Genomic DNA, 15,859 nt, shown 5'->3' with positions numbered 1-15,859 from the left:
ACATACATAAGGATTCACTACTAGTAAGACTTTTCGAAAAAGAAAACCCAACAAACCATAAAGCTTATCATATTCTTTGGATTCGAAAAATTATTCTCACTAGTCGGGTAAGTCTTGCGAGTACATTGCGTACTCAGGGTTTATTTACCCCTGTTGCAGGTGCAGCTTGATGAGTAGCTGTTGTGTGGATGATTATTCTGGTGGGCACAGACGGATCCTTGTATCTTATCGTTAGATGTTTATTGTAATTCCGCTGTTTAAATTCCGCACTTTGGACTTGGTATTGTAATAATGTATTTCTAAGAACTCTAGTGGTATGAAATGGACTAAGTATTGTAAACTCGTTCTCATTATTGGATCCCGGAGGAAAAACGTAGATTATTCGAGTTCTTTCTCGGAGTGTGCTCGATGGAACCATTCGATGTAGTTTACTCTCGGGGTGCCTAGTGTCTGATGGAAGACGAGCGCCTCTGAAAGCGTGCTATTTCGGGTGGTTCTGCCACAAACGCCACGCGTGGTTTCTAGTTGTATTGGTTCTCCTAAATTAGGTTTAACATATAAAACATTGATCGTACGAAATGATTATGAGGCTGCCAGTGTGATAGTTAAATGGCTATCTTCTTCTGATTTACTTACAAAGAATTAGTTTCTACATGAGGTTTATTTAAGAGCGTCATATAGCTTTTAGCTTCAATTCCCACAGTGAATTTTCTAAGGACAAGTGCTTACCAATGATCTCATAGATCGTCTGCCAATGATCAAATCGTCTAATGCTGTCGATGATCAAATCGTATAATGCAGTGTCGTTTACGATTTTTTTATGATGTGGGGGAGAGATGTCTAATACAAATGATCAGATCGTCTGATGCAGTGTCGTATATAATTTTTTATGAAAGGGGGAGAAAAAGGTGAGAAAATTTTGTGAAGCAACTGTCTCATGAGCTGTTTTTTTGGAGTAACTCTCTTACCATTATATACGATTTCTGCTCTGCAAATTACAAGCTTTGTTTTGTTTATCTTGAAATTAGTACAATAAAATTGTAAAAGGAAGGAAATTAATTGTATATATAGGTCAGCCTTTAAATCATCTCAAGACCATATTAGAGCATCTCCAAGAGTTCCCTAAATCCTTTCTAATTCTTGTTTTTTAGCAAGATAAGAAAAAACACATCTACAGCAACTCCTAATCCATCCTCTTAATCTTTTAGAACTCGAGAAAAGTCACCATGTTCCGTGTAAAGTTACGCACTTTCAAGTCACACGTATCTTCTCTCCCGCGCGTGTTTATCGGCCAATCTAAAGGTGGAAGGGTGTGGAAAGAATAAAGAGCAAAAAATTGTTCCTGATGTAAATGTACAAGAGAGAAAGAAATATATAAAAGTGGTTAGGATAATTTAGAAATGGTACATAATTCTTGATGTAAAATTATCTTTTATATTTTAGGGAGTAGATTATTAGAAATTTTTGGACATAGCCTTTTAGGAGTTGTAAAACTTCGTGCTTTTGAAGAAAATATTGAGTACTCCGGACATGCTCAGTATTGCTTGCATTTGCAAAACAGAAACGTGGGCCGTAACCACTGGGCTTAGTATAGGCCATAACTGCTGACGGCCTGCTTTTGCCCCAAAATTTTTTCAAGCCCAATTGCCCAACCCCTCTCTCCTCGTCTCGGTGCCTCGCCGGCTTCGACGCTCGCAATCGCCGTCGCCATTTGTTCCTCAGTCCTCCTTCGCGCCCGCCCGCTCAAAAGGAGTTTTCCCCCAACAAAATCCCTCCCTTCTTCTCACGGTCCTCGACGGACGCCGGGCATGGCGGAGGAGCAGATGGAGGATGCGTCCACGGCCGCGGCGGCGTCCACGCCGTTCCAGCTCCAGTTCGACAAGCCCATCCCGTCCCAGGTCTAGCCTCCGCCCTCCTCCCCCGCCTCCCCCTTCTGCGTAGCCAAACGGTGTGTGTACGAGTTCGTGCTGTTCTGATTCTTAACCAACATGTGCTGAGGCTACAAAATAGTGTGCGGCCTCTTGGGTTCACGCCGTCCAGAGCAATGGCCAGTTCACGAGAAGTGGCGGCTGGATCCTTGGGTTGCTGCTGCCGAGCGTTGCGTGTGTCCCAACTGTTGTTTGTTGAAATTCCTACGAGGATTAAGTCGGATCCTACTGTCGCTGTGCAGAGTTGACAGGGATGCTGTTGGGTTCAGTGGGAACTGGTTGGTCTGAACTCTCTGTAAGTCGTGAGGTGCTATTTCAGTATTTCACTGATATGGAGCACTGATTTCAGCTTTGAGTGCTAATTTTTGTTGGCAAATGCACTTTAGTGATTGCACCGTTTACTCTTGTTCATGCTTAATCCGTCTCATTCATCTTGTATCGTGTTTATAATTCGCTAAAAAAGCAATCCTTAAGTAACAGAGAAGTTAATAGCAAGCACATATATCATATGGTTGCTGACACTGAATTTCACCTTTTGGCGCCTTATATCATTTCTGTAATTCATAATCAATTGAGCACAATGAGATTCAATTTCCCATTGTTTTTTGTTCCTATTTCTTAATGTATACTTTTTTAGACCAAAGACCAATTCTTAATGTATGCTAAATGGGGGCATCGGGCACTGACGTGCCTATGTTTCATACTTGTAGATAAAAATGGCAGAATGGAATCCAGAGAAGGATCTGCTTGCTATGGTTACTGATGACTCCAAGGTTCTCCTCCATCGCTTCAATTGGCAAAGGCTATGGACAATCTCTCCAGGTTGGTACACCCCTACTCCATTGCCCTCAGATGCCCATTGCTTTACTCACTTTGGATGTTCCTTGTCTTTACAATCAATATGTACAATCTGTCAATCTCAGTGTGCCCTTCATTTATACCTTTTTACTTAGTAGTTATAGTGATTTATAAGATCATGTCTGGTTTGAACTTCCAAAAGGTAGTGAGAAGTGAGAAACTGAGAACTAAAGTATTTATAATTGTTCAGGGAAGTGCATCACATCAATTTGTTGGAGCCCTGATGGTAAAATAATAGCACTTGGCACAGAAGATGGTTTGGTTCTTTTGCATGATGTGGAGGTGTGTATCTGGATGATGATTAAAAACTCTTGGTGCCTTTTGTGTCTTTGTATGAACATTCGTTCATACTTCATAGAAACCTGATCCAGTGCCTATCTTCTCTTAATAATTTTCTAATTGCTTATTCCCATTTTGATATCATGCTTACTAAACCTTTATGGGTGAACTATTAGGAGGCAATTAAGGGACACAGGCCTCAAGGACTTCTTGCCCAACTATGTTTTCAATAGAGGCATTTTAATACTTCTTGAAGAATAATGTGCGCCGGCTATACGATTGTGTTTGACATACAAGACCACTTGATCACATACAGTTGGGGATCTTGCAGCCACTGCTTGAACATCTATGCAGATTCTCAAGACCTCATTCTTCCATGATAAACTTCTCACAATATTTTCTTGAAATGAAATACACCCTTTTCCCATGACGCTCTCTTAGTATCTTGCATCCTCTGCAAAGCTAGCTTGGCCTGCTTCCAGCTAGCCACCTGCTGCCTGTATTAAAACGAACTTTACAAATCGACGTCATCACTCAACAAGTAGTCTGTAATAAGTGTAATGTTTTCTTTGACCATCTTTCAATGGCTAATTAAGCTTGAAGGGCTAAAAAATAATTTGGTGGGGGGAATTTACCCAAAACTCTGCCAAAATGCTTAGGTACAGGCGATTGATTGGCACTATAATCACACACACAGAGGGGGAAATGTATTGCAGTGTCATTAAATTTCTTCGCAATTTCACTCAAATTGTTAGTACTAGTAGTGTATGTAAATCTTTCATACTCCCTACCTGCTTTAATTTGAGTACAAGACAAAATCTGCACAGCTTGCCACTGTCAGTTAATCTGGAAATATAACAATGTCTCATGCTGTCAAGATCTACTTGTTACTTTTCTTTTACACTGTCACTTCGTGCATTTATAACTGAATAGAAATCTCGTTGCAGAACGGGAAGATGCTAAGAACTACAAAATCCCACGATGTTGCCATTGTATGTTTGAATTGGGCAGAAGACGATCCACTGTCAAGGGTATGCTATTGCCTTTGCCATCTTATTGTTGCATCTCATTGTAATATAAAAATATAGCGCCGTCCAATTTTAAACATCATATAGTAACACATGTGTAGTCATGAAAAGTTTCAGCTCTAATCAAAATTAGTTTAGGTCTCTACTAAAACTTCTCATTACTGAGCCTTCTGCTAATTTATTCAGCCTGACAAGGATGAGTTTTTATTCTATGAAGACCGCACCACACGTTTCTTTCCTCCTGCTCCTGTGATGCCTAGGATAGGTGGACTAAGTTCTGGAGATACTGGTCTTGCGGATGAGAACGAAGAAGCTATTCCAGAATTTTCTAGTGCTTCCTGTCAGCGTTTTAACATTCTGTGCAGTGGTGGCAAAGATGGTTGTGTTTGCTTCAGCATTTTTGGAATATTTCCTGTTGGAATGATAGTAAGTAAATACAGTGACTCAGTTGTTGTCCATAATTTGAACTCAACAAAAATTAGTCTGTCATGCATGCTTTTTCCTGCTTCAATGTTTCCTGTTATTGGTTCTGGAGACCTTTCTACTCTAACAGCTCATCTGGAAATGTGTTCTACACAGAGATATTTTGTGAAGTTAATATGCTCAATTTAAACAAAGCAAACAGAAGTTGAGCCCTAGCCTTTTAGGCTTGGCTATTGTTATTAGTGGCAGACCCACAACAAACTCTAGGTGTCATCTGAGTAGAAGTTTCACTTATTTTATGCATTTGCATCTTTATTTACTGTCCTGTGTAATCTCAAGGGTTGAACCTATGGGCATTTCAGCAATCATTGCCAATTTTCTGTGTCATTTTTTATGATTGTTCTTTGTCCAGTTCAATGCTCTATGAACCAGTAGCTTATGCCTTTGAAATTTCAGAACATAACTAAAATCCCAATCAATGTTGGATCTTCTGGAAAGAGTTACCAACTCAAGGATGCTTCAGTCAGCAAGGTAATTGATGCTTAGTTTCCGATGCGCATGTTAATCTCCTAGAGATGAGATTGTGTGCACTTTTATTTAAGAAAAAAGAGATTATGTGCACTCATTTTTCTTATATCAGGTCTCTTTATCAAGAAACCTCCAGAAATTGGTTCTTCTGTGCTTTGGAAAGTTGGTTGACACCGACAACCTTTCTCACAGCTGCGAAAGTTCTGGATTACATTGTCTCTACCTAGATACTTCTATCTTCTTCAACCGGTAATGACATAATTGTTTCATTGAGTTGTACTTCCTTCCTTCCTTCCTTGTTCAGAAACCATATCTTGTTGTCTTGTATGCTGAGTTCTATATTAAGATCCACATTTAGTTCTAGAATTACCTATCTTTTAATGGGCCCATGGCTCGCTTTACGCACTACAATTAGATTTTATAGAAACATGCAAAATTTCATTACTAAAAACATACCCAAAGTATTTCATTGATAAACTCTTTGTCTGTGTATCAATTTATGCTTATTATTGTCATGTACTAAAATTTGTATTTATCATCCATAAATGCTGTAAAGAAAAAATGAGCTGCATCAGGTGTCCCAACAAGCATCAAGTATTCAAGATCTGGTCGAAGTTGTCCGTGCTTCTGTATCTTTAATATCCAAACAATGGTCAAACGCCATGAGTTTATTTCATGAGAAATTTAGTGCCTTGTCCAATCTGATATCTGCACATGGTATGATGGTTTCTCTTGAACCATAAGCATCAGGAAATTTGTGCCTTCATTCTTCCATAGCTGAAAGTTTCTAACATGAAAATTTCTATATGCTTACAGGAGTGGAATCTAGTTCTGAGGATGAGTTTCTGAGCCTTTTGTTTGGGACACGAACAAGTCCAGCACTTCACCATTTTTTAGCTAGTTCACTTGGTGAAGCGGTAATTGTTGCTCCTACCACTTCTGTAACTTGTTTTGTCAGACTCCCTCAATTGTCATTCATGTGTGGGTAGGGTCTCAAGAGGATAGCCAAGGCTGTTGACAGTGCTGGAAGAGATATTCGTGGCATTATCACTGAGCATCTTCAGGTCAGCTACTACCTACTGATGCCACAGAGCTTTCTTAGCATTTTACTAGTTAGGGACGTCAAACTGGATTTTCTGCATGAAAATATAACTAATTATGTGATTCCCTAAATTCAAGGTCATATAATTTTGCTGGACTAACAAGTATTACAGATACATGTACCTTTTTCCTTAGTTTCTATTGCAAAAATTGAGCGCCTTCTTATTTATGTTCTTTATTTACAGCCTGCAGTGGAGATTATTTCATTCAGACTCGCAGAATTAAGAGGCCTTGCAAGATGGCGTTCACGATTTCAAATTATCGGGTTAGATGAAAAGCTTATTGATGGTGTAACTGAGAGTATAGGGATGTTAGTTGTTCAAGTTGAGCGCTTTTCAAGGGTTGCAGCTACTGTTGTTTATCTGGTACCTTTCTATTTTCCTTTTGCATATTCTAGTACCTCCGTTTGAATTAGTTTTTTTTAATCTTTTGAAAATGAAACTCCTACCTCCTACCTAAATAATGTCCAATTTCTTTTAATGACCAAAGTGTGCTAAACAGATTCATCCTATTTATTGTGTTTATTCGAGTAGTAGGCTGAACAAATATTTCTGCAGTTGCCTACCATTTGCCAGTGAATGTTTGAACAACCAATTATGTTCCAATAGTTTTCCCCAAAATTTAGTTTTCTTAGTACCTAAATTCTGCTGGCCTTGTGGATCCGAATATGACATCTTTGTGCATGCAGTATCTTCAAATCAATCTGTAGATTTTGATACACCTAATTGAATCTACGGTTACCAATATCATTTATGCATTGATCGTGCTTTTATTAGTCACATGCTATTTGATGTGCATTGTGTTTGTGCTATAGTATGTGTTTCTATGCTCTATCCTCTATGCATCATGGTTGGTGGTGATAATATGTTGGCGGGTTTATTCTATACTGTATAGTAACTAACTACCATTGTTAACTGTTTCCCAGTTTCAAAATTTCTTCGCCTGGGTTTTAAAGTCTGTTAAAATATTATTAAATGAGCCTACCGACCAAGTTCCAGCAGCAAACAGGTTAGTCCTTTTTTTCCTGTTATTCTCTTGATTCACAAATCATGTATCAATGTTTTGTTATTAATTACCAGGTCTCATCCTTTGTAGTGAACTTGTGGTGATTTTTCTTAAGTTCCTTCTTGATAAGGATCCAATCAAACAGCTACTTGAAGCAGATGAGAGAATTGAGTGTGATATGTAAGTAACATTCCACTTTCTGTCGTATATTTCCTGTGTAAAAGTTAAAAAGTGTTACTAAATTATATTCTTTCATTGTTTTGTAATAAGATAACTGTCATGCACATGTCAAACCCTCCAGTAGGGTTAAATGTGTTAGATATAGATGTATATGTGTCTGTGTACTTTCCTCTTTGTGTAAGGGCTTCTATGCATATATGCCCATGTACGTGTTTGGGCTGAAGCCTACCGAATGGATAGAGTTCATTCTCTCCTAACATGGTATCCAGAGCCTGTGTCTAGGTTTACCTCGCTGCCGTTGCAGGCATCGCCGGCATTGTTGCCGCCGGCGAGTACCCCTGCTCTGCTCCTCCCGTGCGCTGCCGCGCTCGTTGGCGCGCTCGTCTGCGCGCCACCGCATCCATCCGCACGCCGTCGCGACCCGCGGCTGCTCCTTCTCTTCCGTGCCGTCGCACCCGTCCGTTGCGGCCCGCCGCTGCCTGCGTGCCGCCGCAGCTGCTGGTGCTGCCCAACCTCAGTCGTCGGGCGCGGCCGCTCGCTCCGGCCTGCTGCCGGCTGGCCGCGGCCTCCGGTGGACGCTGCAACTCCCCTGGCTGCCGCCTGCTGCCCCTCCCCACGCCGGGCGCGGCCCTCTGGTTGATTTCGCCCCTCGCTCGGGGAAGCTGGGCGCGGTCCTCAGCAAGGGAGGGGCGACTTGGAGCAGAGGAGAGCTTCGTTTTTTTTTTGCATTTGGTTTGGTTGTCTCTTTGCACTATGAACTAGGATGGCTTCAAGTTCATATCCTCAACCGGTTGCTGGTCTGCATTCTCAGTCTAGTGGGGGTCAGATTCCATGATGTCCAGTGATTTTCAATGGCACTAATTATCGTGTTTGGGTTTCTCGCATGCGTTGGCATATGCGTGGTCTACGGCTTTGGGATTTTCTCACTGGTGAACTGCCGTGTCCACCTTTACCTACTCCTGTGCAGCCAGTCTTTCCTCCTGCAACTTCAGATGATGATAAGAAGAAATTGCGTGATGAATATAATGATGATATGACCTCCTACATGTCTCAGTTTGCAGCATATCGGAGGTTGGATGAGGATGCTCGTGCAGGTGCTGTTCTAACTGCTAGCATGGAGGAACATTTGACTGCCGATATTGTAGAGCTTGACTATGCTTCTCAGATGTGGGCTTTTCTTCGCCAGCGTTATGAGCCCTCTGGTCAGTCCACATACATTGCGGCTTTACGCCAAGAGCAGTTGTTGCAACAGGGTGATGCTACAATTGATTTCTTTAACCAGCTCTCTAGTGTGTGGCGTGAGCTTGACACTTTGAGTCCTCAGCTGTCCCCTGCCACTTGTGAGTCCTGCACGAAGCAACAGAGCCACCTTGAGCTTTGGTGCACCTACGATTTTCTGACTCGTCTTCGTGCTGAGTTTGAGCCTCTTCGTGCTCAGTTACAAGCTCGTGAACCCTGTGTCCCTGATGAATGCTCTTGCTGCTGTTCGGAATGAAGAGATCCGTCTTCGTTCTGCTGGCTTGCTGCAGTCACCTGCCTCGTCAGTGCTGGCTGATTGCTCTGCACCTCCATCCATGACAACTTCTGGACGTCCTACACCCCTCCCTACAGCACCTTCGTCAGCGGTGTCCTCTGGGAGTGGTAGTACTGGTGGACTTCACTGCAATTACTGTGAAAAAGATGGACATGTTGAAGATTATTGTTATAAGAAGAAGAGGAAGGAGAAGGCTCATTCACGCCGGTGGTCGTTCCTCACAGGGTTCTGATCGTTCTACTGCTGGACCCTCTTCGAGTAGCTTGGCTGGTTCTGAGACACAGGAGATACTCATGTTGCTTCGTCGGCTAGCTCCCTCTGTGCCTATTGGAGCTGTTGGTTCTGTCACCACAGTCTCTGCACCTTCGGTTTCTGCTGCTGCCTCACAGTCTTCCACTGGGGAACCACCGTTCACTTCAGGTACTTTGCCATGGATTCTTGATTCTGGTGCTTCTTTTCACATGACCTCTGATTGTACCAGTCTTTCTTCCATTCGTCCTCTTTCTACTTCTATCATTGTTCAGACCGTCGACGGCTCACCTCTCCCAGTTCTTGGACATGGCACTCTTTTGTCATCCTCTTTTCACGTTCTTACTGTTTCATATGTCCATAATTTGACCATGCAGCTATTTTCGCTGGCCAGCTCACCGAACATGGTTGTCGTGTTATTTTTTATTCTGACTCTTGTCGTGTCTAGGATCTCAGCACGGGTCTCCTGGTTGGTACTGGCCCTCGCCGCCGTGATTCTCAGTGTCTTTGGGAACTTGACTGGCTTCGTCTTCCTTCCGCTGCCTCTGCCAGTCTTGTGGGCTCTGCTTCTCCTGCATCCGCTTCTTCATCTTTTGCTCAATGGCATCATCGATTGGGACATTTATGTGGTTCCCGGCTATCCACTCTTGTCCGTCGTGGTCTTTTGGGAAATGTCTCTGGTGATGTTTCTTTAGATCAGTGTCAGGGTTGTAAGCTTGACAAACAGCTCCAACTTCCATATCCCTCTAGTGGGTCAGTGTCACAGCGTCCCTTTGACCTTGTTCATTCTGATGTATGGGGTCCCGCACCCTTCGTTTCAAAAGGGGGTCATCAATATTATGTCATATTTATCGATGATTTCTCTCGCTTCACATGGGTGTATTTCATGAAACATCGTAATGAGGTGTTATCCATATATAAGATATTTGCTCAGATGATTCGTACTCAATTTGATACTCCTATTCGTGTTTTTCGTGCTGACTCTGCTGGGGAGTATCTCTCGGGCTCTTTTCGCCAATTTCTTTCTGAGCAGGGCACTCTTTCTTAGTTTTCTTGTCCTGGTGCGCACCCTCAGAATGGTGTTGCTAAGCGTAAGCATCGCCACCTTCTTCTGCTCGTGCCCTTATGATTGCTTCCTCTGTTCCACCTCATTTCTGGGCTGATGCGATATCTACTGCCACTTATTTAACTAACATTCAGCCTTCATCTGCTCTTCAAGGCGGAATCCCATATGAGCGCCTCTGTGGCAAGCCACCAGATTACTCCAGTCTTCGCCTTTTTGGGTGTCTTTGCTATGTCCTTGCTCCTCGTGAACGCACTAAGCTGACATCTCAGTCTGTTGAGCGTGTTTTCCTGGGCTGTAGTGTTGAACACAAGGGATATCGTTGTTGGGACCCTGTTGCTCGTCGTATGCGGATTTCTCGGGACGTTACTTTTGACGAGTCTCGTCCATTCTATCCTCGGCCTACCTCTGATGTTTCTTCCCAGGCCGTTGTTGAGCTTCTTTCCTTCTTGATTTTTCCTGATACACCTATCTCCAATGTGTTTCTTCCTCCACCATCTCCTCTTGCACCCTCTCCTTTGTTGCCTTCTAAGCCGCCTTCACATGTTCCTTTTAGGTCCATTTATGATTCCAAACCCCCTGTGATTCACACCTACAGTGGTCGCCTCCAGAATCCCCCACCTCCTGTTGAGTCGTCTCCTGATGTTTCACCTCCGGTTGAGACATCTTCGGTTGCGGATATTTCCTCTCAGCCATCCTCTCGTTATGATTTTCGTGATCGGGGGTCGCTGAAGCCTACAAACCGGTATGGTTTTGCTGGCACCGTTCTTTCTGAGCCGACCACATACCATGATGCCATTTGTTATCCAGAATGGCAACATGCCATGGCTGAGGAGATTGCTGCTCTAGAGCGCACTGGCACTTGGGATCTTGTTCCTCTTCCTTCTCATGCTCGTCCCATCACGTGTAAGTGGGTTTATAAGATTAAGACTCGCTCCGATGGCTCTCTCGAGCGTTATAAGGCCCGTCTTGTTGCTCGTGGTTTTCAACAGGAGCATGGTCGCGACTATGACGAGACCTCTGCTCCTGTGGCTCACATGACCACTATTCGCACTCTCCTTGTTGTGGCCTCTGTTCGTGCCTGGTCCATCTCTCAACTTGATGTCAAAAATGCCTTTCTTAATGGTGAACTCCATGAGGAGGTCTACATGCGACCACCTCCTGGGTATCTTGTTCCTGATGGCATCGTTTGTCGTCTTCGTCGCTCTCTTTATGGTCTGAAACAAGCTCCTCGCGCTTGGTTTCAGCGCTTTTCCTCTGTGATCGCGGCTGTTGGTTTTTCTCCGAGTGCTCATGACCCTGCCTTGTTTGTTCATAATTCATCTCGTGGCCGCACTCTTCTTCTTTATGTTGATGATATGATCATCACTGGTGATGATTCTGAGTATATTGCATTTGTGAAGGCACGTCTCAATGAGCAGTTTCTCATGTCCGATCTTGGCCCTCTTCGTTACTTTCTTGGGATTGAGGTCTCTTCCACCTCTGATGGCATTTATCTGTCCCAAGAAAAGTACATTCAAGATCTTCTTGATCGTTCTTCCCTCACTGATCATCGCACTGTTGAGACTCCCATAGAGCTTAATCTTCATCTTCGCACAACTGATGGTGAACCTTTCATTGATCCCACTCGATATCGTCATATTGTTGGGAGTCTTGTCTATTTGGGTGTGACTCGTCCTGACATTTCATATGCTTGTTTCTGCTCCCACTCACCTCCACTATAGTCATCTTCTTAGTGTCTTGCGTTACCTTCGTGGGACCATTACTCGCCGTTTGTTCTTCCCGCGCTCTAGCTCTTTTCAACTCCAAGCCTACTCCAATTCTACTTGGGCTAGCGACTCTTCTGATCGTCGCTCTCTTTCAGCCTATTGTGTTTTTCTCGGTGGTTCTCTCATTGCTTGGAAGACTAAGAAGCATACTGCGGTTTCTCGTTCGAGTGCAGAGGCTGAGTTGCGAGCTATGGCTCTTGCGAGAGCAGAGGTTACTTGGCTGCGCTGGCTACTTGAGGATTTTGGTGTTTCAGTTTCTGTGCCAACTCCTCTCTTGTCTGACAGTACCGGTGCTATCAGCATAGCTCGTGATCTGGTGAAGCATGACCTCACCAAGCATATCGGTGTTGATGCGTCTTACACTCGGGCACAAGGGCAGGATGATATCATTACTCTTCGCTATGTGCCTTCGGAGCTTCAGTTGGCTTACTTCTTCACAAAGGCACAGACAAGAGCTCAACATCGTTTCTTTCTCTCCAAACTTAGTTTTCGTGATCCACCCTGAGTTTGAGGGGGGGTGTTAGATATAGATGTATATGTGTCTGTGTACTTTCCTCTTTGTGTAGGGCCGTAGGGGCTTCTATGCATATATGCCCATGTACATGTTTGGGCTGAAGCCTACCGAATGGATAGAGTTCATTCTCTCCTAACAAAATGTACATAAGAATGTTATAGCCTGACATGATTGGTGTGTTCTACCATGAATTTTATAAATGCCAGGAATTACTTCTGAAATTTGCAATTTTTAGTTTTTTTTTCTACAATTGGTATCTTGGTGTTGGAAAATGCATTGTCCTCTGGAACCAGTTATTGAAGATCTTGGAATATATGGTCCATGAATCCTGTTTGAGCCGTATGTGATGCGTGCTATGGTTTTCTGGGCGCGTTGTGTATGTTCTCTTGTTTTGCTGGATTCATTCCAGCTGTTTGTACTTTATTTTTCCTCTTCTATAATGATGAGCAGCTCTCCAGCTGGTTCGAGAGAAAAAAGATATATGAATCCTGTGTCCAAACCAGCGAATGTTATTAAAAGTCACTCAATCACATGGAGCCGTTGTTTGTTCCTATATGTGTTTTTGCCATCATTATTTAGTTTAGCTGGCTTCCCACATTTATTGTTTTTGTTCAACATGGGTTTTCAGGGATACTGCAAGACATGTAGAGCAACTAGTAGTTTTTGGAGGATTTACAGACACCCAATTTTTGGAAAAGAGTTTGGTAAAACAATTCAATGAATTGGAAGTTAGGTGAGTCATTTTATAACTTAGAAATTTGTACCAGTTATATGTTCTCCATTGCTTGAGTTTGATATTTCATCTATCGTACTTGTTTTGACTAACATTGTTGTTACTTGAACATTCAATATTTTATCATGTCTTTGTATTTTCACTTTCCACAGTAAAAAATTCAAATGTGTTGCTCCTTGCCTTTGGCTAACGTTGTTTATGCTGCACTTACCACTTCTGTTGTCATCCATTTCAGCTTGAAGGAGGCTTTCTTGATGCCATTTACCACTATCTCTTCGCAGATACAATGTCAAGGATTGCTTCCTTTATACCCTGTTACATCATCAGTTACCTTGTCATCATCCTGCATGCCAACATCAATATCATTTTATAAGGTTCATGTTCTCTTTAGTGATTTTTGACAAGTGCTCATCATTACCTGCATCCTGTACGCACCATGTTCATAAAGTAAAGCATACTCATTAAGTTATTATTTGCTACTATGCCTGTCTGGAACTCATGTACATACCTTGCATCGATGATGATGTTGTTCTTCATAATTTGTAACCATCGTTACTTAAAAAACAGGATGAAGATTCATCGCATGAGGAATCCTCCTATAGCTTGACTGACTATGTATGCTTCAAGATACCTGATGGATCATTAAATAAAAGAAATTGCATCGGTGTGATAAAGGACTCTGGTAACTGTTGTACTGCCCTCAGCATGACGTCCCTATCAGGTTTTCTGTTGCATATACCTGACGAATATGAGTGTGTTGACCTGTCACTTTATAAGGTACTCATGTTGTATCTGTTCAGACAATATTCCAGTTTTTGCACAATACTTGGCATAGCTTGCAAAAATAATAATTACCCATTTTTCAAACAGGACAACCAGGTAGTTTTACTACTGAGTGAAACGTCTTGTTCTGATAGCCCTGCAAAATCTTGGATGGTGATGTTGCAGACAGAGAACTTTTCCTTTATGCCACTCCCAGGAACATTCCCTGCAAATATTTACAGTTTGCAAAAACTAGTGGTAATAATTCTTGTTTCCTCTATGTTTGATCTCCTGCTATATACTTAATTTCATAGCAGCTCTCTATATAATCATCAGTGATGTCTTCGAATTGATGTACTAGCAACAACTTAATTTTGTGCTATTTTATTACTCGTTAGTAATTATGACCTTACCTTTTCTGTTAAATGGAAATGGTATATTTTCTGCTTTCCTGTCACGACACTTTGTTGTTGTCACAAAATGGAAATGGCTTTGTTGTTGTTGTTGTTGTCACGACACTTGCAGGCACTAGATCTGCAATTGGACACAGATTATGGGAAAGTTCGTAGCATACCTCACACAGTATCTACTCCACTTGCAGTCAGTGGTATGTCGAGCATGAACTTTCTATGTAGGAATCTTATTTGTCATTACAATATAGATATATAGTGTAACTCCTGTCGCTTCCTTCTCTGATTGTTTTATGCAGCATCAAGAGGAGTAGCCTGTGTCTTTTCATCTCGGAGGCATGCCTTGGTTTATATCCTTGATGAGGATGAGGAAGAGGAGGGGGATGAAATTTCTGATATGGAGTGATTATTATCCAATTTCTTCACCGTCAGCTCAGCCATTTGAGTGAAAAGAATTCAGCTTCAGCATTGTCTGCTGTCTTGTTGCGCTGGAGGCAGAAGCCCGGAGATAGCAATATGTACGGAAACGTTCTCTCTCGTTTTCACGGCAATGCAGTGCATGCTCGGGTTCTGAAGCTACGTCAGCGTGTTAACAGGTGCGCAGCCGCTTTTAGGGCTTATTAAACAGTCATCCAGATGTGTGGGCACTGCATGTTGGACTCCATCGTGGTTATCTGGAAATCGTGCAAAATGGGAAATGGTGTCGTGATATCTTTGATTTAATCACTCATTTCTGATCGCGTTGTGTTATAATGAGTATTTGTGTAGTTGTGTTGCAAATCTAGAGGTAAGGTCAACGTGCAAAAGAGTCTCTCAAATCTTGATGGTTACTAGGGCTGATATGTAAAAAGAAGACATTTTATGTTCATTCTTTTATCGTTCGAGCTACTAATGTACTCTCTTCGTCCAGAAAAGAATATAATTATGAGATCCGTGCCGATCAAAATAGCTAAGTTTGATCAAGTTTATAGCAAATAGTATTAATATTTATATCTCCAAATAAATTTATTATAAAAATATATTTTATGATTAATCAAATATACTAATTTTGCATGAGTGTTAGTATTTTTTTTATATAATTTTGGTTAAAATTTAAACTGATTGACTTCTTGAGATGCGAGAATTGCATTCTTTTGCACTTCTGGTTGGAGGGAGTACTTACTTGATAAAATACATTGTTTAAACTTGTCTTGCACCGTCTCCTAGCTCTAAACTAGGCCCTATGCAGTAATTTCATAGGACATAGCAATTTTATAAGAATCTTTTCAATTTCATAAAAAAGCGTAGGATCCAAAGAAAAAAAAGTGCGTATTTTAAACGCCCCCCTTTATACTAGCCTACTGTCTGCATGTGCCATGTACGCAAGCGTGGCACTAGTGGCGAAGCTAGAGTAAACTAGAGGGTGGTACATTTGTCTTGTGGGTATATAGACTTTTGCTATTGAGGATATATATATGGTAAAAATATAGACAAAATCACTGTTTTTATAAATTTT

General features: G+C 42.0%; 1 protein-coding gene across 2 annotated transcripts; it reads left to right on the top strand.

Annotated features, from left to right (window-relative positions):
• The first annotated feature begins 1,683 nt into the window (after window positions 1–1,683).
• On the top strand, window positions 1,684–15,287 carry LOC136478245 (anaphase-promoting complex subunit 4-like). 2 transcript variants are annotated; one of them, XM_066476602.1, is made up of 19 exons: window positions 1,684–1,898; window positions 2,639–2,750; window positions 2,977–3,068; window positions 4,013–4,096; window positions 4,280–4,519; window positions 4,973–5,047; window positions 5,157–5,293; window positions 5,601–5,761; window positions 5,861–5,961; window positions 6,034–6,108; window positions 6,331–6,510; window positions 7,071–7,153; window positions 7,241–7,330; window positions 13,088–13,192; window positions 13,428–13,566; window positions 13,760–13,969; window positions 14,063–14,212; window positions 14,480–14,561; window positions 14,664–15,287. In XM_066476602.1, the coding sequence occupies exons 1-19, from the start codon at window positions 1,809–1,811 to the stop codon at window positions 14,768–14,770; spliced, it is 2,313 nt and encodes a 770-aa protein (XP_066332699.1). In that variant the 5' UTR covers window positions 1,684–1,808; the 3' UTR covers window positions 14,771–15,287. The 2 variants fall into 2 exon arrangements, with proteins under 2 accessions (XP_066332699.1, XP_066332700.1); XM_066476603.1 differs by lacking the exons at window positions 14,063–14,212; window positions 14,480–14,561; window positions 14,664–15,287 and having other exon boundaries at window positions 13,474–13,566; window positions 13,760–13,951.
• The last annotated feature ends 572 nt before the right edge of the window (window positions 15,288–15,859 follow it).

The sequence above is a fragment of the Miscanthus floridulus genome, chromosome 8 (assembly GCF_019320115.1).
Source record: "Miscanthus floridulus cultivar M001 chromosome 8, ASM1932011v1, whole genome shotgun sequence".
Classification (NCBI taxonomy): domain Eukaryota; kingdom Viridiplantae; phylum Streptophyta; class Magnoliopsida; order Poales; family Poaceae; genus Miscanthus; species Miscanthus floridulus.
Note: the sequence above shows the minus strand (reverse complement) of the source record. Positions and strands in the feature narration are given on the sequence as shown.

What these genes read in the sequence shown, in the direction of transcription:
- LOC136478245 (XM_066476602.1), top strand. Translation starts at nt 1,809, where the DNA reads ATGGCGGAGGAGCAGATGGAGGATGCGTCCACGGCCGCGGCGGCGTCC. An exon ending in TTCTTTTGCATGATGTGGAG is followed by an intron (nt 3,069 to 4,012) that starts GTGTGTATCTGG and finishes ATCTCGTTGCAG; the next exon opens with AACGGGAAGATGCTAAGAAC. An exon ending in AAGACGATCCACTGTCAAGG is followed by an intron (nt 4,097 to 4,279) that starts GTATGCTATTGC and finishes TAATTTATTCAG; the next exon opens with CCTGACAAGGATGAGTTTTT.